This window comes from Rhinopithecus bieti, unplaced genomic scaffold (genome assembly GCF_001698545.2).
Source record: "Rhinopithecus bieti isolate Rb0 unplaced genomic scaffold, ASM169854v2 scaffold_12049, whole genome shotgun sequence".
Classification (NCBI taxonomy): Eukaryota; Metazoa; Chordata; class Mammalia; order Primates; family Cercopithecidae; genus Rhinopithecus; species Rhinopithecus bieti.
This window is the reverse complement of record NW_016807278.1, coordinates 1,753,223-1,779,111: the sequence shown is the minus strand read 5'-3', so window position 1 is coordinate 1,779,111 and position 25,889 is coordinate 1,753,223. Positions and strand designations below refer to the sequence as shown.

General features: G+C 50.9%; 1 protein-coding gene across 1 annotated transcript; it reads right to left on the bottom strand.

Annotated features, from left to right (window-relative positions):
- Positions 1-269: 269 nt before the first annotated feature.
- SLC41A1 (solute carrier family 41 member 1) lies at positions 270-24,356 on the bottom strand. The gene is made up of 11 exons (XM_017880930.1): positions 23,965-24,356; positions 21,234-22,251; positions 12,180-12,287; positions 10,988-11,059; positions 10,186-10,330; positions 9,896-10,042; positions 9,134-9,281; positions 8,155-8,234; positions 6,578-6,712; positions 6,105-6,253; positions 270-2,880 (listed from the first exon to the last, which is right to left on the bottom strand). The coding sequence occupies exons 2-11, from the start codon at positions 21,603-21,605 to the stop codon at positions 2,695-2,697; spliced, it is 1,542 nt and encodes a 513-aa protein (XP_017736419.1). The 5' UTR covers positions 21,606-22,251; positions 23,965-24,356; the 3' UTR covers positions 270-2,694.
- Between the last annotated feature and the right edge of the window lie 1,533 nt (positions 24,357-25,889).

Genomic DNA, 25,889 nt, shown 5'->3' with positions numbered 1-25,889 from the left:
TTGGCTAATTTTTGTATTTTTAGTAGAGCCGTGGTTTCATTATGTTGGCCAGGACGGTGTGGATCTCTTGAGCTTGTGATCTGCCCGCCTCGGCCTCCCAAAGTACTGGGGTTACAAGTGTGAGCCACTGCACCCGGCTGAGATGTTTCATTTCTTGTCACACTTTGGCCCCTTTCTACTCCTACGTGAGGAGAGGGTAAGGCCTATAGTGGGGCGGAAGACAATAGCTGAAGCTGCTTTTTGATGAGACGTACAGGAAACACCAACCATCTAAATAAACGTCCTCTTTATTTTACCAAATATAATTTATCAGTTAAGTTGACATTTGTCAATTCAGTTATAGTAACTATAAATAATTCTCTTAAGACACAGTTCTGTAACTTTTTAAGGATACGAGAGTAAACCAATATTGCTCCTTACAGCCAGGCCAAAAATACATGCAGTTGGTACAATCGGGGAAAATAAATGAATCTTCCATGAAAGTCACCTTCATTTTCTTTCCCTCTCACCCTCCAGTCCTCCTCTGCTCACACACTCAGGGCCTGGGGCATGCCTATCCGTCTGCTTTTTAAGCAAAGGAGGTCACTCCAGAGTCTTCTGGGACTACCTGGCCAAATTCCAGAGATGAGGAAGGGGCGAGTGACTGGGTCAGGGGTGGCTGGAGATCACAGGGACACAGCCTGAGGGGCAGAGGAGCTGGTTTCGGTGCCTGTACAAGAAGAATCTGTGTGCAAGTGTTTTTTGAGGTGGAGGAAAAGACGAAAAAAGTCCAGAGGGAGGAGGAAAAACAAGCCCAGGCTGGTGTTAATGAACTCTGTTGGATACAACTCCAACTAGATAACCTCTAAAATTCCTTCCAATTCTACGGTTCTGTGATTCCAGAAGGAGGCCTGGAGGTCTGGGTAGAAATGGAGGGAGAGAAAATATGGTCTCTGGAGGTCTAGGGCAAGTTCCTGGGATAAAGTGTGGTGTTGGTAGAAACAGGATCATTGCCTAAGCCTTCCCTTGAAGGTGGGCCCTTTAGGCTACAGATGGAAGGTTTCTGTGGAAGTTTCTGAGAGAGAAGTTAGAAAAAGCCTACATCCAAATCCCCAGATCTGTACACGTGTGACTGCAGATGGAGACTCCAGTTTTCTCCCAATTTTGTGCTAGGCAGAGAAAAGTCGAAACAACCAGTTGATGTCCACCCTGCTAGTTCTAAATCCTCTTTTGGGTGCTTGGTGAGGAGAGGTGGAGGGAAGGGAATGTGAGGAAGCGTCGTTTAGGGAAATAAACACTGGTTGAGCAATGGGGCCGGTGGCTCTAGCTGTGGTCAGCATTGCACAGAGTTGGGGTCTAATAAGGAGAAAGAGGCAGAAGAATCTGGCTTGAAGTAGATGCAAATACTTACAACGAGGAAACTTTCTCTGCCAGATTGAAAGGGGCACATGGCCTTTGTAACCTGGAGAATGAGGTGAGGTTAGAGCTGTGTTTCCCTTACCACTGGCTTGTCAGTGCCTGGTACAGTACCTAACACATAGTAGGCACTCAATAAATACTGCTCAAAGAATGTTTCAGACCATGCTTGCCTGCAGGAGAGCTCATCTTGCAGAGGCTGCATATTTGCTGAATGAGCGAATGAACGATTGGTGAATGTTTGTGGGCAGAAGCCAAGAAAGAGGAAAACTGACCTCTATGGCATGACAGAATGAGTAATTTTAGGAAGTGACAGGGTCCAAGGTGATCAAGTGATTATGTTCTCAGGAGAAACGGCAGCAATGAGACACCCGTGGTTGTTCTCAACCTCCAAACCATTCTCCACGTACCCATGACCTGTCCCTAATCTCAAAACCCAACCTGGAAAGCTCTGGGGAAGGTAGTGCTTAGAGACAATTTGAGATGAAGGTTGAAGAGAGACAAAGAATCAGTCCTCTGGGCCCAGGGAGAATGTGGATTTTGGGGAACCTATAGATAGACATGGGTCAACAGAGAGAAGAGTCCACTGTTCCATTTTTTCCTGAATATGACAATCAACTGGAAATGATCAGAGGGAGGGGTTGTTGATGTTGATCAGGCAAATGAACAAGAGGCATGTGCACACATTGAAAAGTCAGTTCACCTTACTCTTTCTGAGTGGGAGGGCTTAGGTCCAGAGGGCAAGAGAATAGAGCTGGGATCACAGGGGCCTGGAGCAGCTGTCTCCTGTCCAGAGCTTTGAAGTTGGTCCACTTCTACAAAAGTATGTCTGTGTTTGGGAGTGTTACTTATTCTTCTGTCCCTCTGTTCAACCAAAACCAAAAACAAAACAAAACAGATAAAAAGAAAACAAAACCAAAAACCCAGAGCCCACTCACAAAGGGTTTCTCATTAGGGCCAAGACAGGTTGCTAAAGCCAAACCCCATGTCCCCAGATTCCAGACAAAACTCCCTTGCCCCAGTCCACATCACCTGGAGGCACCCACCATGAAATTGCACTTGGTGATTGTCTCAAAAACCTACTTGTACTGCTTATCTCAGGCTGTCTGTCTTTCCTGGATTCTTGCTATACAAACTTGGCTCAATGTATAAAAATTCCCATTGAAAATAATGAGAATTTGGTATCAAAGTGAAGTCCTAGAAAGAGGTGGGAGTGTAGGGTGGAGCAGGGACAGGGGAACAAAAGAAAAATTTCAAATAGAAAGTGCAGAGGGATGGGGAAAAGGTTGAGTGACCAAGCTAGTCCCCGACATCCGTGTCTCGGTCCCCTATGAGCCAGAGGACATGGAAGCTGAGTGCTAGGAGCCCAGTGCCAAGCAGGTCCCCCAGAGCAGTCAAGTATGGGATGGAGAAGTTGTCCGGGTCCAGGCCCCGGCCCCACATCCAGTGCACCATCCAGTCTGCGATGTACAGGAGAATCAGCACCTGGGGAGACAAAAAGGGCCCAGCCTATAGCCATCCCCTCTCTCCAGGGGGAGCCAGAGGCCACTCGATCAGACCCATTTAGTGCCTCACAAGGCTTGGCTGGCCACAGTCTTTACTTTTTATCTTCCTCTCTCCACTCCAGCAACCTCTCTGTGTTCCTCCACCCAACAATTACCACCTTGAGCAGACAACAGGCACAATGAGAGTTCTTTAGAAAGGAAGATGCTGCTACGGCCCAGGGTCACCCACATCAGCGTTATCTTCTGCTCCCAAGTTTACCAAACAAGGAGCTTCCTGACCTAGATCCTATTTGTTGCAGGAACTCAGCCCTCTTGCCTCTAACTCTGGGTCTGGGTCACCTTATTCTGGGGTCACTCCAATTCCTGCCATGTTGGCCTTTCCAGGAGCCTCGCACGGGGCTGGCTGTTGGAGTCAGCTTTTCCTAAAGGGATGCCTTCTCTGGGCAGAGTGGTATAAGGACAGTGTTTGAAGCTGCTGCTGGCAGTTGTCTAAGTAACAGACGATCATCCCAAGCTGGCTTCCTCCTGACCCTTTTCATTCTGTTGTTGTGGCTTTCCATTCCATTTCCTTTCCATTCTTTGGGCTCAAAGAATGCAAGTTTATTTTAACATTAGCCCTAATAAAGGTGAATTGTGAATAAGTCACCTCAATGTTAATATAAAGCAGACAATGCATACCAATTCAAAACAGATTTGACATGATCTGCAGCTTTGATTTGTATCTGTGCTCTTGCTTACCTTCTATTCATACAGATAATTAAGAATGACTCAGACCAGAATCTTGCTAGTGGGCCCAAGACCAGCAGCATCAACAACAGCTGGGCGCTTGTTAGAAATGCAGAATCTCTGGACCTCCTGAGTCAGAGTCCGCATTTAACAAGATTCACACGTGCTTTTAAGTTGGCGATGCCCTTGATCTAGAATACCATGGTGGGGCAGGCCTGAATCTCCTAGAATCTGCACAGTGCCTGACATTTGGGCTCCCTAAATGACTGCATCTGCGTGAGAATGAAAGAGTTTCTGATGGTTAAGCTCCAAAACAGTCAGTCATCTGGGAGGTTTTACCCTTGACTACACTGTGTCAATACTGTGGTATGAAAATTCTGCCCTAAGGGATCCAGATGCGGGAACCACAGCCCTTAAGGGATCCGGAAGCCAGAAGTGATACCTATCTTTAGGCAATCTTGGTTGCTCTCCTGTCCTCTCTCTTTTTTAAAAATTTTAGGCTCTGCCTGAGAGAATCCTGCCCTCTCTCCAAGGAAGCCAGAGGTGACTCTTCACATTCTCGCCTGCCCTGCACACAGCTGTCTTGTGATACCACGGCCTTGGCTCCCCTGCCCTCCGTAACTTCACACCCTTTCCAGCAGCTGCAGAAGGGTCCCAAATAAAGAGCATGGCCAGGAGGCCTTTGGGACGTGCCCTAGGAAGGGAATGGTAGCAGCTGTCCTCACATTCCAGCCTCGCGAGCAGGCCCCAGGACACACGGCTGGGAGGAGGTGGCAAAGGGATCAATAAGAGCCTTTACAGGGGATCAAGTGTCACGCTCTGGCCCTCCACAGATCTAGAGAGGAGAGCAGAGGCAAGAGTGTCTCCCAGGGTATTCATCATGAGTGATGGCACCGAGGCTCATCCTTTCCAATCCAGGCCAAGAGATGAGCTGAAAACCTCCACCACAGACCCTTGGCATATCCACCCCCACCTTCCCACCATGTGCTGCACTGGAACCCAGTAGCAACGGAATGCCACAGCTTGGCTAACTGCTGCAGGGCAACAGCATATGGCTGATTCTCAGCCCCGCCCCTGCCAAGATGTCCAAACACAACCTTTCTAAAGCTGGGGGTGAGGGGGCTGGAGGGACAGGTGTTAATCAATACACTGGCAAAATAAAATTATGGTCTGTGTATCATAGAATATGATGGAGCTGTAAGAAAATCAGGGTGTTGTTCTCTTTATGTACTGATATGCAATGATCTCAAAGATAAACTTAAGTGAAAAATGCAGGGTGCAGACAGTGTGTACAGTATACCACATGTGTGTAAAAAAGAGGGAAATAAGAAAACTATACGTTTACTTTTATAAATACAGAATAGGTTTGAAGGACACACAAGAAAGGGATAATACTGATGGTTTGTGAAGGAGAAAAACAGATGGCTGTGAAGAAGAGGACAGAAAAGAAGACTTTTCACTGAGGTTTCACTATGAACCTTAAAACATTTTGAACTATGTGACTGTTCAAAATCGAATTTATAAAAATTTAAAAGGTAATAATAAGGGTGGACCTAGCTGTAAAGGGATAGCATAAGGGAGCCTTGTGGTGATGAAACAGTTTTCTGTGTTTTGGTTATAGTGGTGGCCACACAAATCTCCACTTGTGATAAAAACTGCATAGAACACACACACACACATACACACACACACACGAGTGCATGTGAAACCGGTGCGATCTGAATAAGCACTGTGGATCATATCAATGCTAATTTCCTGATTTTGATACTGTCCTAAAGTTACTCAAAATGTTATTTTCCCATGGAGAGAAACTGGGTAATGGTATATGGGATTTCTGAACCTTTGTTTGAGAACTTCTTACACATCTGTAATGACTTCAAAATAAAAAGCTTTTACAATGTAATAATACAAGAAGGGAGAAAGTGTCATGGTATCATGGAATGGCAATTGTCATGGTATCATGGAATGGCAACTGTCACGGTATCATGGAATGGCAACTGTCATGGTATCATGGAATGGCAAGGCTAGACAGGATCCGACAGATTATCTAGTACAGTGGTTTTGACAGTTTTTCAAGCTATGGGACCCTTTATGCAAATGAATTTCTCAAAAAAGAGCAGCATGCAAAACAGAGCGACGTGGAACTCTGTGGCCAGTCAGGGTAGCATGCAAATCGCACATGCTCAGCATCCTACAACCACCTGCATGAAAACTACCACCCCCGGTCCATTCCTCTCAATTTACAAAGGTATCGCTGAGGATCAGAGAACTAAAAGAACAGGGTCAAAGTCACACAGCATGTTGGTGACTCTACTGGAACTACCATCTGTTCTCCTGCACCTTTGTCCGGTGTTTATCAGCTGCCCCGACACAGAGAAAGAGGAGGTTGAGTGTCTAAGAGGCCAAGTCTGGCCTCCTCTCCCACTCCTGCAGGGCATCCTGGTTCCTTCCCATGCCCCTGCTCTTGCCACTTTGTACCTGGAGCAGTGCAGCTGTCATATAGAAGATGATGAAGATGAGTGTGAGGGTGGTGTGCCCGCCCTGCATACAGCTGATGGTGTAGAGGAACACCAGGTGTCCTGGGACCACGAGGAGGAAGAGGACCCGGGCTGAGCGAGAATTCACATCTGGAATTGGGGAAAAGGGGGTGTAAAGAGGAGGGGAGGAGAAGACCTGGCCCCAGAAGGTCTTTCAAAGTCAGGAGGGATTGCACCATACCCCAGGGCAATAGACAGATGAGTATCTCTACTTCTCCATCCTGTAGTCTCCAACCCCTAGGGTGCTCTAGGAAAAGACAGCCCTCCTGCCTGGGCTCTGCCCTTCAGAACAGCTGGCACAGCCCAGCAGAGAAGGAGAACCTGTGGATCTGGGCCCCAGCTGTCTCTTAAGTGAAGCTCATCAACAGTAGGCCCACTCCCCCTAGGGCTGGGAGCCTGGGAATCTGCCGTTACCAGGGCTGAAGAAGGTGGTACAAGGACTGGGACAGCGGCGAGGAGCTTGCTCAGAGTTCTCTCCTGGCATTCCATTCATGTGCAGGAAGGTGGAGATGCGGCTGGCCTGCACTGCCACCAGATTGCCCCCAACACCTGCAGAGACAGATACGGGCTTAGACACAGATAGGGGTCAGCGGGAGGAGTGGGAACAAAATGATCTTCTCATTCTTTGTCTTGAATCTATAGAGGCACTGTCCTCTGTCTTAATTTAGGGTCTATATGGGCATCACCCATTCACCAGTCCCCAAAAGAAGAGTAAGACACTAAGAAGGCAGACAAAGATCCCTGCTTCCAGGGCATCTTCCAGCCTCCTTCATCCTCCCCTCTAAGGAGATGCAGCAGTTCCATGTTCCCCTGGCAAAGCTGTGACAGTGCTGGAAAGGATATGTACAGATCTGCAGACTCAAGAGAGCCTGACTTCTCCACCAGTGCAGCATGGGCACCTGCCTTCCTACACAGCTGAGGGGATGAAGCCCTGCCTTGCCTCACCCCCTCTCCAATGCTCTGAGCAGACCCAGGCACCCTATGGTCATATGCTGGCTCTGGTAACCAGTTTCAAGGATCAGGTTTGAGCTCCAAACTCTGGAAACTGGTATCTCTGCCAGGACCTGTGCTGATTTCTCTGTTGCCCTCACATCCCAACCTGGTCCCTGCTCTTCTCGGTCTTGCTCTGAGCTCTGGGAGACTGGTCTCCATGGACTGCACCACCCAGTCTCCCTTGCTGGCTGCTTCCACTGTGTTTGTTCAGTGGGAGGCAACAGCAGGCGACCAGAGGGCAGGTGGAGAGAGAGATCAGGTATTTCTTTCCTAATCCCTCCCTGCTTTTCAGCATTGGCTTCCCCACGTTGGGGGCAAAGACAGAACTTTCACTGGGCTCCTGGAATGCTGTTCCCTCCTTACTATGGTTTGAATATAGTTTGTCCCCATCAAAACTCATGTTGAGGCTTGGTCCCCAAATGTGGTGGTGGGAGGTGGTGCCTTTAAGATTGAATAGGTTATTAAGATGGATTAATGTCTTTCTTGGGAAAGGTATAGTTCCCATGAGAGTGAGTTGTCATAAAGCAAGGTTTGCTTCTCTTGTTTTGCCCATTTTGCACATGCTCAGTTTTCCTTCTGTTTCTCCATTTGGATGTTTGGATGCAGCATGAGGCCCTCACTAGAAGCAGCTGCCCAATCTTGAACTTCCCAGCTTCCAGAACTGGAAGCTAAATAAACCTCTTTTCTTTATAAACTAGCCAGTTTCAAGTATTGTGTTCTAGCAACAGATAATGGACTAAGATACTCCCCTTGACCCTTTAGGACTAGAGGCTTCCCATTGCTGCTAATCTCTGGGTGCCTCAACATCCCTTATCTGTCCTTTTACTCTGCTCCCACCTCTGTAAGCAGTCCCTTCATTAAGGTTTTGAAACATCTGAGCAAGATTCTCTTGTCTACTGGAACCCTGACTGATACAGAAACCAACCCCTTAAGTCCTCTTCTCCTGTCCCTTTCCTTTCCCCAGCCCTGCCCTCCGACAGCTGATGCCCAGACCTCACCATTAATCACAGGCGTGAAGACAGCCATTCCCGCAAAGTTGGGGTCTGAGACAGTCTTGTCCAAGATGAGGCCTCCCACACTATACAGACATAAAGACAAAATGATGCAAAGACCACTGAAGGGTTCTGCCTTAGTCTCTGGGATGAGAGGTCCAGACCCACCTATCATTGGAGATGAAGGGAAGCACTGTGGCTCTCAGGAGTTCCTCATCGTCCAGTCCTTGCCTCCCTTGACAGGATTAGGTGCTGCTCATAACATTCTGACTGGGCAGTGACTCCAGAACAAGCTGGTGGTACTGGGTCAGGCAACCACCTCCTGTACCTGCCCTCTAAGTTGGCTGGAGGAGCAGCCTACGGGACTATCTGCCGCTGAGGACCTCTGTTGTTCTGCCCACTCAGCATTTACTTCCCTTTCTGGTGATAGCACTGGGCTCCTCCTCAGGGAACCACCTCTCTCAAGCTCAGTGACTGTGGCTCAGGTGACAATGCCTCAATGATGGCTAGGCTCCAGGTCCATCCAATCAGAGGATCGCAGCCCCGAGGCCACGCTGACTGGTCTGGAGATAATCATGTCACCAGATGAGAAGCAGTGGAACTCTATACTGGGACTTTGTGACATTGGTGGGAGAAAGAATCTCTCTTCCCACTGGAATTGGTAGGAATAAGAAAAGCATAAACCTGGGCTGCAGGCCATGACAGAGAAGAGCAGAGTGGAGAATCACAGAGTACTGGGGCCCTGATCTTAGGTATGTCCCTGAATTCAGCTGTGCCTTTTTGGTTCTCCAGGCCAATACATTCTGCCTTGGAATGAAACCCAGTTCAGATGGTTTCTGTCATTTTCAACAGAAGGACATGTGACTGATACACTAATGAACACATTTCTAGGGTCTGACCCCCACCCCCTCTCTCCAGGGTTTAAAAAGAAGTCTGTGGCAGGGTGGGAGTGGGGTAGGAGTGGATACTCAGGGCTCCAGCCTACCTGCTGATGGCCATGGCAATGATAACAGGCTCCCAGCCTGAGTACAACACCTCCCTCGTGGCTGGGCTTCGTCGGGCCAGCACCACCCAGACAGGCAGCAGGGCCACAAAGAAAGCACATACCAGTGGGTAGATGTATCGCCAGTGATCTGAGAGGGCAGAGGTGAGAGGGAGATAAGCACTGTGGTTCCCTACTCCAAGTTTCTCCCTGGCTCAGTCTGACAATGTCCCAAAGATCAATAGCAAGATTATACTAAATGCCAGTAAACACATGACCCCATTTGATCTTCACTGGTAGCTGAGGAGGTAGGTGGTACCAGCCTTTTTCATTTTATGGATGAGGAAACCAAGGTAGAGAGCTAGCCAGGCACTGAACCAATTAGGGACAGAGACCAGAGGACAGAGACTCTCGGTCTCTTGATTAGATCCCAGAAATCACCATCTCCCACCCGTTTCTTCATTTTGCAAGCAGATCCCAGCCTCTGGTTCCTTTCCTTTACTCTTTCTACCTCATCCCTCCAAGAGAAGTAAGAATATGCATGACCAAACAGGAATATACTTCTGACACTTTTCCCCTGACCCTGATGCCTGCTTGAATTTGAGATCAGTACTTAGCTTCACATCTCTAAGATCAGGAATTATTACAACCTGTGTTCAAACCAAATAGTTTAAGAACACAGAAGAAACTCTTGCACATTTCCAAACTACCATCTCTCTCAACCCCACCCAGGACTCCACCCGAACCACCCTCTTGGTGGCTCACTCAGTTCCAGGTAGAGTCCCCAGCTGATGCCTGAGAGCAGCGCCAAGGTGATGAGGTCGCCCAGGCTGGCAGCAATGGGTGTGGCCACGTTGTCTGGGTTGATCCCAATCTTGCGAGAGCCGATGATGACCCCAATCATGATCATACCTGGTGAGGAAGTGGGAGGAGGGGCAGGCAGGGTGAGAAGAGATAAAGGAATCTCAACAAACAAAAAGACAGAGTGGAGTGCCAGGTGCAGCCAACACCTCTGGGGTAGCACTCCTTACTCCTCTACACCCTCCCTTCCTTACCCAGTACCAGGGAGGCAATGAAGGCTGTGGCCACGCTGCTAGCACAGAGCAGGAAGGCATGCGGAATACTGAAGTGGCCATCAGGGATCCAGCCAAAGACGACAGCTGCAATGGACGCCAGGAAGCCCACCACCGTGGCCTGCACCTGGGGACAGGAGTGGTAACTTGGAAAGCCCTGAGAGCAGTGGGCTTCCTAAGCTGAGGTCATGAGCATCTGGGCAGACCTCTTCCTGGCTGGCAGTAGCCCCAGGAGGCAGGCTGGACTGCACTGTCCAGTCCTCCCAGGCTGGAAGGATGTCTTTATTTATTTAGGTTCACACCAGACACTAGTGCTGGGCAGTGCACTCTGCAGGAGCCCAGAACATGTTATTGGCTGAAGGAGTGTGCCTCTGGGGATGGGAGTGAGGTTCAATAGAGTCGGAGCCTTCCACCCAGAGTCAAGACCTGGGCCTCAAGGGGGAAGGCTCCCAGTCTGAACCTGTGTGGTCTCATGGGGAGATGGAACAGCAGTGGCACAGGACATCTTGGCACTCCTGAGTCTGCTCATATTGCCAGGATCTGCTGGGACTCAAAGGGACCTGCACCACCAGAAACTGAGAACTGGAATGGGTGATGCTGGGCTCTCCTCATCTTGGGTGTTTTCTTGGGTAACCTAGTTACCTCCTAGAGCTACTCTGGGGGAAGCCAGCTCAGTGGGATACTGGAGATTTACTCAGGAGCCTGCTGGGGCTGACCTAAGCCTTTCAGAGATTCCTGACTAAGGGGAGGCTTAGCCCACCCTCTCTGGTCCCTGCCTTCTTACCTGGATGAGGGCCATGTTCCCAGTGATCATTCGCCAGAGCTCCTTGGGTGTGTCCATGTGTCCGATGTTGGCCTGGGAGAGGGAGGGCAAGGAGCTGGAGCTCCAGGCTGGAAAAGGCCTGAAGTTCCATCCATTAGGCTCCTGCCTAGATCATAAGGCAGTACATGTGGCCTAAGACTCTGAGAACAGGACCTGACAGTCCTGGAAAGGTGAAGCGGGATCAGAGAAACTGAGGTGAGAGGGAAGGAGCTAAAACTGAGCTCCTGCAGCTGGGTGGGGGATGGGAGGGGGGTCCCCTAGGCAGTCGCCTCTCTTCCTCTCAGGACACCAGCTGAGCAGAGGCAAATTCCATTCTTTGCCCTGCTTATCTGGGCAGCCCATTGCTGCATGGGTCAGAACAACCCAGTCCCTGACTCTGAAGCCAGCCTGCTATCCCAAGGAAAGAAAGGTCAGCTGCTGGTGCAGGACTGAGGCTCCAAGAGTATTCGGGAAGGAGAGGGGGGCATGGGCCAGAAGTTGGGTAGGGCAAGTCAGGGTGGGTTAAGTTGGATGCCACTTCTCTCTGTCACCTTCTCAAGACTCTTGGCCGTGCAGGGACATCCCAGGCCCCCTGAGTTTTATCATCTCCCACCTCCAACCCAGGGCCCTGTATCTATTCAGGCCTGGAATGTCATGGCTCAAGACTGCGGGAGGTAGGAGTGACGAGTAGTTCCTCTCTGTCTGTTCCCTTAAAGAAGAGCAAGCTGCCATGGGTAAAGGGAATGGGAGGGCCAGGGGACTGGGGGTGCTGGGAGGGCCTGGCTCTGCTCCTGCCCAGCTGCAAAGCAGGGCTGGAGATCAGAGGAGGCCCCCATCTGTGCGGGTGGAGGAACCAGCATGATGCCTGCCTGTCAAAGCTGCACAAACAGTCACGAGGTGGTTGAGAGGTAGGGGGTGGGGCAGGAGTCCAGGGGTGGCTGGGACATCCAGAAACCAAGCCTGGGAACCACTTTGGGCAGGGAGCCCCTGCCCAGGAGCAGGACACCCAGCCTGGGATCTCCCTACACCTGCCCAGCCAGGCCCTCCCTTCCCACCCCAGTCCCACACTCCAGGCCTGGGTAGTGGAGAAGGGCCCATGGCCCTCTCCCAGTCTCTGGCTCGGTGCTGCCCAGAGTCCTCTCTGTGCCCCGCTCCTCCCAGCCAGGACACTCACTGCAGTGGAAAGCCTTGATGCCAGGGTCATTTCCAGGTTCCCTTTGAGCCCCAGTAGCGCAGGCACTAGGATGAAGACTTCTGTCACCTTCTGGAAGACTTCCCAGTGCTACAAGGTGAAAACAGAACCCAGGAATTTCAGTGCCCCAAAGTGTGGGCATTGAGGTTCAACAGGTAGTCTGAGATCAGGAGTTCGAGAAGGAAATAGAATCAGCAGGGAGTGAGCACGCTAGCCACCTTTCCTCCAAGAACCCTGGAACGAAACCAAGCTCATGGTTCTTCAAACAACACAACCCCCCTTCCTGCTACCCAGAACCAGGAAGATGGAGAGGGTCTCTGCCGGTTGGGAGACTCTCAGTCTGGCACTGCCTCCTCTGTCTGCTTTCCTGGAGGTGGGTGGGGAAGGGTAATGGGGACCCACACAGCTGAGCTGCCCTGGGCTGCCTGACACCCTAGAAATCCTTTGCAATCCCCCCTCAAATTGCAATCCCTGGCCCCTTTGCTTTCAGTCCAGTTTCTCTGTTGTCTCAGCTGTGGAGAGTTGGGCTCCACGGGGCTGGGGCCGAGGCTGGGGAGATTAGAGAGTTTGTTTGGTTTCTATCTCCAACGGCTTTGGGCCTCAGCCACAGCAACTCTCCTTCTGAACAGGCTCTGAATTAAGTTGTGGCCCCCAAACCTCTGAATGCTGGCCTGTAAGAGGCTTTTTATTCCTCTGTGCACTGCCTTACCCCACATACCTTCCTCAGTCTCTCAGTTAGGAGAAGCAAGTGTACTCCTGTAGGAAGCGCCCTGGACTGGGAGTCAGGAGACCTGAGTTCTAGTCCCAAGACCATCAATCCTGGTTCTCCTACCAATGTCTTTGGTTAACATCTATTAAGGACTGATTATGTGCTAGGCTAAGTGATCTCCATGTATTTCTCTTTTAATCATCTTAACAACCCAATAAGGTAGGGGCTATTTTATTCTTATTTTGTGAATGAGGAAACTGGGGTCCAGAGTGTATTCTACTAGTCAGTGCTAAGAAGATTGCAGGAGCCGGGACTGGCTATTTGAAAGCTACCTTACTTGCAACTGAAACTGAGGACTTGCAAAAAAGGTTAGGATTGTGTCTCCCTTCCTGGCCCTAACCGGGTAGGTGGTTTCCTTTATTTGTTTTAAGAATGGAAAGCCTCCAGGTTTGGAGAGGGAGGAGGAGGCAGGCCAGGCGGATATATATGGGTTGGTCTGGGTATCATGGCTGGGAGGCCAAGGACTATGTTGGGCAAGGGCACTGGACTGAGAGCCTTGGGTCTCCGACAGGAGTCAGCAGGGACGGGCCTCCTGCTTATCTCCCCAATATGCCTCCTCACGTAGACCAGCTGGACACCTTAGACAAGTTACAAGGGCCTCAAGCTCTTGAAAAATGTTCAATTCAGGGACCAGTCAGATGGTCTCTCAAGGCATTTCCAACACCCACACTCTGTCGTGAAAGATGAGCAGTGGCCAGGTGCGGTGGCTCACGCCTGTAATCCCAGCACTTTGGGAGGCCGAGGCGGGCAGATCACCTGAGGCCAGGAGTTCGAGACTAGCCTGACCAACATGGAGAAACCCCGTTTCTACTAAAAATATAAAATTAGCTGGGCGTGGTGGCACATGCCTGTAGTCCCAGCTACTTGGGAGGCGGAGACAGGAGAATTGCTTGAACCCAAGAGGTGGAGGTTGCAGTGAGCCAAGATTGCACCACTGCACTCCAGCCTGGGCAACAAGAGTGAAACTCTATCTCAAAAGTAAAATAAAATAAAATAAAATAAAATAAAATAAAATAAAATAAAATAAAATAAATAAAGATGAGCAATACTGTAGATTAGCAAGAGATCACCTCATGCCCATTAGGAATGGTTACTATTTAAAAACCCAGAAAATAATCAGTGTTAGCAATATGTAGAGATTGGGCTGGGCGTAGTGGCTCATGCCTGTAATCCCAGCACCTTGGGAGGCCAAGGCGAGTGGATCACTTGAGGTCAGGAGTTGGAGACCAGCCTGGCAAACATGGTGAAACCCTGTTTCTACTAAAAATACAAAAATTAGCCGAGAGTGGTGCGCACACCTATAATCCCAGCTACTGGAAAGGCTGAGGCAGGAGAATCGCTTGAACCTGGGAGGCAGAGGTTGCAGTGAGCCGAGACTGCCACTGCACTCCAGCCTGGGTGACAGAGCAAGACTCTGTCTCAAGAGAAAAAAAAAAGCATGTGGAGATTGGAACCCTTGTGCACTCTTGGTGGGACTATAAAATGGTGCAACTGCTATGAAAAACAATATGGTGGTTCCTCAAAAAATTAAAAATAAAACTACCACATGATTCAGCAATCCTACTTCTGGATATTTATCCAAAAGAATAGAAAGCAAGGTCTTGAAGATATACTAGTGTGCCCATGTTCATTGTAGCACTATATGCAATATATGCAATAACCAAGAGGTGGAAGCAACCCAAATGTCCATCAGGGAATGAACAGATAAACAAAATATGCAAAGTGTGGTACATACATACCATGGAATATTTCTCAGCCTTAAAAAGGAAGGAAATCCTGTCATATGCCATAACATGGATGAACCTTGAGGACATTACTCTAGTCATAAAAAACACTGTATGATTCCACTTATCTGAGGTATCCAAAGTAGTCAACTTCTTTTTTTTTGAGACACAGTCTCACTCTGTGGCCCAGGCTGGAGTGCAATGGCGCAATCATGGCTTCAGGCTCCAGCCATCCTCCCATCTCAGTCTCTTGGGTAGCTGGGACTACAGGTATGCACCACCACACCTGGTTAATTTTTATATTTTTTGTAGAGACAGGGGTTTCACTATATTGCCCAGGCTGGTCTTGAACTCCTCGGCTCAAAGGATCCTCTCTCCTAGACCTCCAAAGTGTTGGGACTACAGGTATGAGGCACCGTGCCCAGCCTAAGTAGTCAAATTCATAGAGGCAGAAAGAAGAATGGTGGAAACAAGGGGCTGGGGTAGCAGGGAAAAGAGTGAGTGTTTAATAGGTACAGAGCTTCAGCTGGGGAAAATGAGAAGTTCTGGAGATCTGTTGTACGAGGTGAATATACTTAGTACTATTGAACAGCACACTTAAAAAGGGTTAAGACGGTAAATTTTATGTTACATATTTTTTACCACAATAACCAAAAAGCAAGGCTATCAGAGGGGGTGGGGCTAAGGCTTGAGACCAGGAGAGGCTGGGTACTGGGTGGCCCTATAAGGCAAGAACCTCTCTTTTCTTGTCAGAGCTCTCTCTGTGTGGATGGGGTGGGAGGCCTCACAAGACCCTGGGGAAGGGCTCATTTCAATGGGGCTGGAGCATACGCTTGCCTGCGCTCCTGGTCTGGCCAAGACCTGGGACTCTTCTTAGGGAAGCCCCACCATAAGGACTAACAATGGGGAGGAGACAGCCCCCCATCTCAACAACAGTTACTGGGCTTCCAGGCAGTCACAGGATGAGCCAGCCCCCTCCAAACACTGAAGGGAGGTAAATCCCTTCCCACCCTCAGACCCCCCAGAGTGAAGGCAGCCCCAGTGAGCCCCATCTGCCTTGGAGCAACTTGGGGACTGTTACTCTTGAACACGGCTGGTACATACCACTGAGGCTCCAGCTCCCTGCAGTCCGGCCTTGCTCTGCTTTGCCTCCTGCTTCCTCCCAAACCAGCTCCAGAGAGGGGAAAAATCCCCCTCTTCTCCCCTTCCTTGTGGGCTTTCAAAGCTCCTCTCAGAGCACAGCCTCAGATCTCATCTTCACTCCAAAACACCGGCTCCACCCTGCTGCCAAGCTGCCAGCTCCATGAAAATCTCACTTCTGCAGGTAGGTATATTTTTTAATGTATATGTACTCGTAGAAAGAAAAAACCCAGAAGACGACTCCACATGTATGCAAGCAATGTTTTCTGAGCTGTTTGTAACTAATATTGCTTGCTTTTATTATTATTTAACAAAAAAATGTATAAAGCTCAGCTAAGTTCCTCTGGTTGCTACCATAAGCACCCCCAAATCTCTCCACCTCCCAGCACAACGCACCCTTTCCTTATAGCTACAGGAGGACCTACAAAGTATGGAGTTTTAGGAGCATGGGATGAGAGACAGACAGGCAAGGAGAGGGAGCAGTCACAGTAAGAGCCCCTGTGCACAAGTCTTCCCAACTCTTACAGAATATAGCCTGGAACCTCACACTACCTGACCCTGGGCCAGCAAAGCCCCGAGTTGGCACTTGGGTCAGAGAAGCCAATTCCTACACACATACTTTCTTCACCCACAAACCCTCTCAAAGCTGCAGCTCAGGCAGAAAGCCTCTGACACATGGGCACGCATAGGACCCTGGGAAGAGATGTTGGAGGCTGGAGATGTGGAAGCAGCCCAGGAATCAGGGTGGCCCTGAGGTTAGGAGTAGGCAGGATGTGGCAGGGGCAGACAGTAAGCAGCTCTTCTTCCTCCTTTGGCCAAATTCAGCCCCATCCTGTTCATCCAGGCTGGGAGTATCTGCCCCTGAAGTCACACCCGTCCGCCAAGCAGCCACCCACGCCTTCCTGCTCTGACGGGGATGAAAAAGGGCACGTTCCGGGAAGTGCTGCCCTGCTTGGGGGTGAGGGGAACATCTAAATTTTAACTGCTTCCCAGAAATGCAGCCCCTCATCTCTTTCATTCTCTAACCTTGGGGCAAGGGGCTCATGGATACCTGGTATTCTGGAGGTGAGGGAAGAGACTGCTTCCCCCATAGCCAAAACGAATCCTGAGGCACAGCAATCCCAAGTCTCGATCCTCGGTGGTCCTGCCAGTACCTCTTCCTTGCCCTTCCAATGCACTTCTTCCATCCCTCACCTACTCCAAGCTCATACACTGACCCCGAACTGCCTTCAAGGGTTCTGGCCTGAACCACCTCAGGAGGGTAGCAGCAGGGAAGAAAGTCAGAGCCAGGAATCAAGACATTAAGAAGACTTAAATTCCCAGATACAAGCTTTAGGCTCCAGGCTGTGGGAGAATTGGCTCCTGTGGGAGAAGCTGGGCTGGAGCTGATCTTTTAGAGTAAGGACTGGGTCAGATGAGATTGCAGTAACCCTAGGCTTCACCTGTCTGAGGCTTTTCCAAGAGGCATCCTCTAGGTGTCCAGGAAAGGGCTTTAGGGCAACACCTGGATATATGGTGCAGTACAAAGCAGGAGCAAAGCAAATGCGTCCCTGACAGCAGGCAGGGGACAGAGATGGGAAAAGCAGAAGGGGTGGTCAAGTGAAGCAGATATGAGTGTCCCGCCTAGGGATGAGCAGGCCAGGCCCAGGAGGAATACTTCCTTCCCACTCTACTTCCCCAAGGCCACGCTTGCCATCCACTTTCATTGCTGTAGACTCTGTATACACAGCAGGGTCTGCTTTGTTCGAGATCCTTAGCAGGTGAGTAGTGAGCTAAAATAAGGACCCATCTTAATCGAGCTGGGAATTAAAGTGCAGATGGGCACACTACTTCCTGCCACCCCATCCCTCACAAAGGCTGACAGATAAAGGGAGTGAGACATCCGGAGCAGCCTAGGACCAAACTGGGCAGATGGGCACAAGGCTCCTGCAGTGAGGAGGCTCCCATATCCCAACCCCCTTCAGAAGCCAACACCAGGCCCCACCCTGCTTCCCTTCCAGATGCTGCAGGAACTTTCAGCCATGGTTGGGAAGTTAGAGCAGATGGACATCCATTTATTCTTTTCCTACTTTGGGCCAGCATCAGCCCCTTATTTCACTGCAGATGCTGCTGTGCACATTTACCAGAGGGCAGATAAGAGGAGGCAGAAATGAGCCTTCTAGGAAGAGAGTGGGTTTTCTTTTTCTTTTAAATTAAAATTACAATTTAATTTTTTTTTTGCATCGCGTTGGTGAAAAAGAAAGCAAGTTTTCTATAGCAGCAAGGAAAGATGGGGGCCCTGGACCAAGGAGACATCTGAACCATGGCCAACACGGACTCCTGCTCAGTTGCTCCAAGACACTGGGGACACTCCATAGCCAGCTTCTCCAGATGGCCCCAGGGTCTTGGGGCACTTTCAGACTCTGTCTTACTGAAGGCCATCTTAGCTTATGAAGGGGTAATATAGGTGTGAATCCTTAGAAACCATCCTGCTCTTCCTGAATCTGAGATTGTCAGTCCTGCTTCATTCCCGTGGATGTGGAATAAGAATCTCTCTGTGGTCCCATGTCTTGGTCCCTCTGCACTCACCCCCTCCTGCCATCTCACTGTTGCCATCTGCAGGGCCTGCTCCAGCCAGAGCTGTAGCAGGAAGACTGGGGGAGGAGGACATGGACAAACCTGCCATTGTCATCCACACCAAGTGGACCCTAGCTTGGGGTGAGCCGAGGTGCCACACTGACAGCAGCTCCAAAGGTTCCCTACCTAGGCCTCTCAATGTCTCCAGCTCATGGGCCTGGAGTGGGGGTGGGGCAACACATCAGAAGCTTTGGAATCTAAGTGTGTGGGATGGGTAGGGGTGGGGTGTGTATGTGGGGGTCCCTCCCTACCCCATCTAAGAACTTGTATTCTTGCTCACTTCAGAAGATAACTAATTAATCCAGATTCTAGTCCACCTAGTTCCTCAAGAAAAGACAAAGAAAATAGGCTCCTCCTAGAGTCTTTTTTTTTTTTTTTTTTGAGACAGAGTTTGGCTCTGTCGCTGAGGCTGGAGTGCAGTGATACGATCATAGCTCATTGCAACTTCAAACTTCTGGGCTCAAGTGATCACTCCTACCTCAGCCTGTCAAAGTGCTGGAATTATAAGAGAATGTCAACATGTCTGACTAATTTTTTTTTTTTTTTTTTGGGGTGGAGATAAGGTCTCACTTTGTTGCCCAGGCTGGTCTTGAACTCCTGGCTTCAAGTGATCCTCCGGCCTCAGCCTCCAAAAGTGCTGGAATTATAAGCATAAGCCACCATGCCCAGCCAGAGTTTTTTTTTTTTTTTTTTGAGTGGAGTCTTGCTCTGTCATCCAGGCTGGAGTGCAGTGGCGTGATCTTGGCTCACTGCAGCCTCCACGTCTTGGGCTCAAACGATTCTCTCGCCTCAGCTTCCGAGTAGCTGGGACTACAGGTGCCCGCCACCGTGCCCAGCTAATTTTTTGTATTTTTAGTAGAGATGGGGTTTCACCATATTGGCCAGGCTGGTCTCAAACTCCTGACCTCAGGCGATCCGTCTGCCTTGGCCTCCCGAAGTGCTGGGATTACAGGCATGAGCCACTGCACTTGGCCCCTTCTCCAAGTTTTTAACCAACTGGTGAACCATGGCCATGGTGAAGGCCACAGGGGTTAGTGGTGTGGGCTCTAGGGTCAGATGACCAGGGACAAGTTACCTAATCCCTCTAAGCTACAGGTTCCCTACCTACAAAATGGAGATGATTATGGATCCTACCTCATGGGCCTTCAGAAGAGCCCCCCAAATGCTTCCCCACTACCATTATTATTATCCAGAAAATAAGACAACCCTCTTCAGTTCACCTCTGGATGCTGGTTCTGCACCCCTTTGTAGGTATCCAACCAGAATGCAAAAACTTCAAGAATGAGAACTGAGGCCACAGGAAAGGAATAGAAGAGGTGGAGGAAAATGTTACCCTAGTCTCTTTCTCCTCCTCCTACTGTCCCAGTCACTGCCCTAGGGGAGGAGCAGCCACTAGGGGAGGAACCCAAAGCTCCAGCCTGGCTTCCCAACCTCCATGTAGGAATAATCTTCAAGGTAACAGGTTTGGGGAAAGGGGAGGCAGTGCAAGGCACTTCGGCATGACTTAAACATCATTCTCATGAGCAATCAAAGGTTCAGGGTTCCCCTGAAGGGCTCAAGTCAAAGTACTCTATGTGCACACACTATCAAGAACCAACCATCTTCAGTCTCCCGGGACACAGGCATGGCGAGACCTACCAGCAGGACTCTATATCACTGTGGTCTGTAGGGTTGGCTTGGCACAGGGAAGGTGACGCTAAGCTTCGTGTACTTCTGGGAGATATCATAGTCAGGGAACACTGGGGGTCCCAAAAAGCAAAAGCCAGATCTCCTCCTGCCTCAGTATTAATATTTCTCTGAGTACCTAGGACAGAGGCCAGCATTCAGCAGGAATTTGATACACATTGCTGAATTACTTAGATAAACCCAGCACCTTCAAAAAGTTTGGTGTGCCACACTGTGCCTAAAAGACTTTCATCTAAAAACAAAACTTTATCTCTTGGACCTGGAGGTTCTTTATAAGTCCTGACTCACAATAAATTAACATAGCACGTCTCTGGCTCTTAGCTTCCAGGTCCCTCCGACTCTCACCCTTCATTCTACCCAATGTCCTCAGAAAGAACCCTCTTTGCCCAGGGCAGGTTCAGAATGACAGGTGAGGAGCAAAGAGGAGAGACAGTTCTGCCCAGGCCTAGTTACATTTTGTCCCCATTTACAGCAGATAATTAGTGCTTTTGGGTCTTGTTACACCAAATCTCCAAATCATGCATCAGACAGCAAGTGTCCACCCCCACCCCCCCAAGGGGATTATGCCAAGGTTACAGGAAGATAAGCAACGCAAAATGCCTTCAAGAGCCTTCCCACTTAATTTGAGACCCTCTTGGCAGCTGAACAAATTCCTGCCCAGTAGGGGGATGGAGGAGAGGCTTGAAACTGAGCTTTCTATTATGGGTATCCTTGAAACCACAAATGCAGGGGAGAAAAGGCATAAAGAGGAGACCCTTGTAAATGTCTCCTACTGAGCTGGGCTCGGCAGGAATGCTTGGGAGAGATGGCAAGCAACGACCCTGTTCCATCTGTCCTCTCCCAAGTCTGAGCTCTGGAGCCAATTCTGTTTCTATTTAGCAATACTGCCCTGACTGCCTCCCCGGGGCTACTCGGCTTCCTTGAGGCTTCTGTAGGAAGGAACTAGACCAAGAAGAAACCAAGGACATGATCCAAAGGGAAACAGTATTCTAGGAAGCAGCAGCCACTTCTGACAGGGAGGTAGAGAGGAAGTTCCAAGTTTCCCAGCAGGCAAAGGTGGCCCTGGGCTCACAGTCAAGAGCTGCCCTACTCAGGTCCTACCTGCACAATGTCCAACACCATGCCAGCAGCCACGGTCCCAAAGCCTGCCAGAAGGAATGGAAACAGCACTTGCAGCCCGATGGAAAAGGAGGTCTCCTTGAGCGGGGAGGGTGGCGCAGGGCCACGGTCTGTGCTGACGTCGTCACTTTCGTTGCTCTGGCTCCCGTTCTCCAGCAGGGCGTCCTCCTCCCGAACCCCCTTGGCGTTGGCCCGAGACTCAATCACCACCTCTACCCCAGCCCCATCAGGCCCCAGGAACTCTGAGGTCCCAGCCAAGGGCTCTCTCCCTGGGCCATCTGAAGAGCAGGGAGAGGCAGAAGGGCCAGTCCCGTTCAGTTGGTGGACGTCCTTCGGCTCTGGCTTAGAGGACATGACAGGCAGGGAGGAGGGGAAGGGAGAACTTTCCTCTCTTCTTTTTGCTTTCTCTCTCCTTCTCTAACTTGGGAAAGAACTTAGTCTTGGGGTGAACCCAGGCTTGGGCGCCGCGGGACCTCTTCCCACGGCTCTCCACTCCTACCAGGCACTGCAAAAACTGATCCACCAACAGGCAGCCCCATCAAGCACTGAAGCCGCAAGCTGGGCAGAAACAAGAAACTCCTCACCAGACAGCCACTAGGGGTGCAGATGCCTGACTCCAACCCACCAGCTCTGTGCTTGAAGAAAATGTATCTGTTCTCTTATCTTCTTTGGTTCTCAGCGGCAGGCTTCTCGGAGTAGGGGGCATCCAGAGTAGAAGAGCTCAACCAAAGTCTGGGGTGGTCTCTGAAATGGCCCCTCCTCCTTGAAAAGCAGCTTGAGTTCAAATCTTTCAGAACACAGTGCCGGCCTGGGGCTGTGGCTTCTTCCCACTGCTTTGGCTGGGCTCTGTCAGCTTCCCACAGCTCCTCAGGCTCTGCTGGTCCCAGTGCAGCGTCTGCTGTCTTTCCCTTCTCTTCCAGAAACTTCCTCTCTTCCTGGGAAGAGCTAATACCTCTTCAAATCCCTGGTCCTTAAAGTCACGAGAATCAGTGTGGAACACCTTATGTGGGAAGGAGAAAGAAAAGAAAAAGAACATTACCTTATAGCAAAGGACAGCTCCTATTGGGAGAATTTCTCCCCAAGGCAGTTAGGAGTTCGTCATATAGTTAAAGAGTTTGCTATTTGCCTCCCTTTTTCCGCAAAAATTACTTAGTCCTGCACTGCTCCATCTGGAGGCTCAGCAGGAGTTATCCCTGCCATCCTCCCCACTAGCAACCCTCCTGGGGAATCACCACCATGGTCACCAGCAACGAGATATGACCAGCCTGGGATTGGGAAGATGCCATGCAGGTGCCCTCTGCATTGTTTCCTCAGCAACTGGGGGTGGGTAGGTATGTCCTCAGCAAGACCCCTTCTTGAATGCCCCTCCATTATTTAAGTGGGGTTCAGTTACAAATTCAGTCACAAACTCCCTGCCACACAGCCACCCCTGTATGAAGTGACCGCTTATCATCATAAGACAGCAACAGAAAGACAGTCACACAGGGCAAAGAAACAGGGAGGAACTGATTGCTGCGTGAAGTCCCCCAGACCCCAGAACGCTCTAGCTTCTGAGAAAACAAAACAAAGCTAGGAGGACTCCCTGGGCAGTGGGGCAAGCCTGCCAGACCAAGGCCAAGAGCCAGAGGCCTACCCACTCCTGCCCTTGAGAGTCAACAGTGTTACAAAGAGCTCAGACAGCTGACTCGGATCCAGGCCTCTGTCTCTCCCCCTCTCCCCCTGCTCTTGGCCCTGTGAGCTTGTCAGATAGGACAACGGAGTTATCTCAGTTAGAAGGGACAGAGCATAAAATGATTGCTTATTATCCACGCATTTCAGTTAATTAGGCTCCTCCTGTTCCCCAGGGTTACTGAGAGTTGGATATAGTGGAATTCTTAGAAACAAAAACAAAAAAACAAAAGTAGCAATAAAAAAAACCCCAAACAAAAACCAAAGCACCGTAAGCCAATATGCACTTGCTCCAAATGCATCTCTTTAGCTGTAATGGCTCCACTTCTCTTTGCCTAAAGGAATCCCCAGGCTTCCTAATTCCTCATGGACTCTCATCCTATTCCATTTCACCAGAAGAACTCTTATTAGTAAAAAATAAATTTAAAGAGAGTTCCACCAGGTTAAGAGGAACAGGTCCTTAAGTATTCCAAACACACATAATTAGTCAACTTCAGTTTAGGAAAGGCGGTATCAAACCCCAGGAACTGGCCCAGGAGAACTGTTTCCTCTATCAATTCAGTCACCCACCAGGGCTCCCTTTTTCAATCTCCTTAAACACAGTACTGTGGTTCTTTCAAACTCCCTCACCAGAGATCCAGGAGGAAACCTCTGAGTCCTAGGGCCCCTATGCCAGAAAAGTTTCTGAGTCCGCTAAAAGCTGACACCCCGCCTCCCTCCTGTGTTCCTGGCAGGCCACTGAACCTGAGAGGGGGCTCGCAGGAGGGGAAGCCAGTCCTCCCTCACCACTCCCCCAGTAAAGAGACTTCAGACCGGCCTAAGGCCCTGGGACGAAAGAAGCAAAAGTGAACCAGGACGCCCTATCCCCTCCTCCCAGGCGGGGACAAAAAAGACCCATTTTAGTATCCCCAACCCCGAGGAGGGAGAGAAAGTAACTGGGTGGCCTCCTCGGTCTCTCCACCACTCAGATTCAGCAAATGCGCTGCGCGCCAGGACTCCCGCCCTCCACCACCCCCTCCTCGCCCCAGGACCCTACAGGACTGACCTGCCCCTCGCTTGGGAGGAAGGGGGGCGCCTGGCGAGTGGCAACGGGGCCCGTGGTCTCGGGGGGTGCAGGGTACACCCTCTTCTCATCACTCCTCCTCGGCAGTCCTCCTTGGCCCCCGGCGTGCCCCCCTACACCCCCAGCCAAGGCGAGCGTCCAGCCGCGACACCCGGCTGGCTACATTTCGCTTCTGCGTTACAGCGAGGCCGCCGCTCCGCTTCCACGCGTGGGAGGTGACCGGGGAGGGCAGGATATACCGCTTCAGGCCCGGCGGGGGGGGCACCCGGACTGGGGACCGGGGGGCCGAGCTCACTCGCCCCCAATCGCTTCTTGCCCGCGGACTTGGGCCCAACTGGTTGGCTGCCGGTGGCAAACGTGATCTGGGGCAGACTGGGTGGCAACCCCCCTCCATCAAAAATAGATTCTCGGATGGACAACAGCAGCAGCCAATCAGGGACTGGGGAGGGGGCGGGATCACCCTCGGCCCGGCCCCTTTCCTTCGCTTGGTGCCCAGGAGGCGGGGCGCCGGGGAAACGCAGTACGAGTAGTGACGGGAACTGGGAGCCGGCTCTACGCGCCTGGAGCGCGCGGGTCCCAGCGCCCATCGGCCCGGGGTCCGGGGGACCCGCTGCCCGAGCTCACTGCGTGGTGCTATCGCCCCCGGGTCCGCTGCGCCGCGCCGGAGCCCCAGCGGCCTTTGAGAGGCGTGTGCGACAGTGCGCGTCCTCTCCTGCAGCTGGATGTTTCCTTGGAGCCTCTGGGCTTCGGGAAGACCGGCAAACGTCCCTGTGGAGCCAGCCAGCCAGCCACCTCTGACCCCGGGCTCAAGCAGCCATCCGCGTGCTCCCTCCTCCCGCTCGGTACCCGGACAGAACAGTCCCTACCTTGCTCTTGGACACAGCTTCTCTCCCGCCAGCTCGTCATTCAGCTGCCTCCAGATTCCGCGTTCCTTGAGCAAATGGCTCACCCCTGACGAATCCGGCCTTAAAAAAGTCCCAGCCTTGAAAGGGGTGGAGACTGGTGGGCGGGAGGGAAAGGAGGTCAGACTCACGGCTGGGGTCGCACACGCAACACCTGAGGTAGGAGCGGAGGGGAGCCTCACTTCCTCTGACCCACTGAGCCTGGTGGCAGCGTGCGGAGAGATGTCTCCATCCCGCGCTAAATGAAATCCAACTTTCCCTGACGCACCTTGTGGGATCAAAGAGGGGTGTTCCCATGCTCACCTTTCGCCACTTCCTCCCTGGGGTATCTCCACCTCTCCAACACAAACTCAATGCCAGTTCTCTTTGGGATGTTTTTGTGCAGGGGGTGTGACCTCCCCCATAAAGGAACTCCCACCCGCAAGTTTTCCCCTCTTGTCAGTGGAACCTGTGACCAACGGTTCCTTCCTGTCCTTTTCCTCCCTGAAAGTGGCCCGGGGGCATTCGAACATGGCTCTAGACCCCTGAATAGGGTTTGGAACAAAGATGTGCCTGGGGAGAGGAGAACGCAGTGCTGTGTATGAAACTTTGGGCACGTGCACACAAGAGCGCACACAGCAACCTGAACAGGTCATTCCTTTTGATAAGGATGACAAATACACATACCAAACCCTGTTCCCCTCACCCACCCCAAACCAGTACCCCCTGGATGATTCCGGATCAGCTCTGGAGTATTTGCATCAAGGGCCTGCAGACTCACAGGACCTACTAGAGCAAAATATCAGTGTCTCAGACCCCAGTTTTGGCCTCAAATACTGGGTTTCTCTGCCTGGAGAAGTAGCTGCTAGTCTGGGAAATGCTGGGCCTTGTCCAGAAAGATGAGGTTTGTGAATACGGGGTGTGGGGCTGGATGGGGAATTAAGGCTGATATATCTGGAGAAACTTAAGTTGGGCTGGAGGCAACTTCTGCCCTGTTTTATTCAACAGTTCCCTCCCCTCCACTAC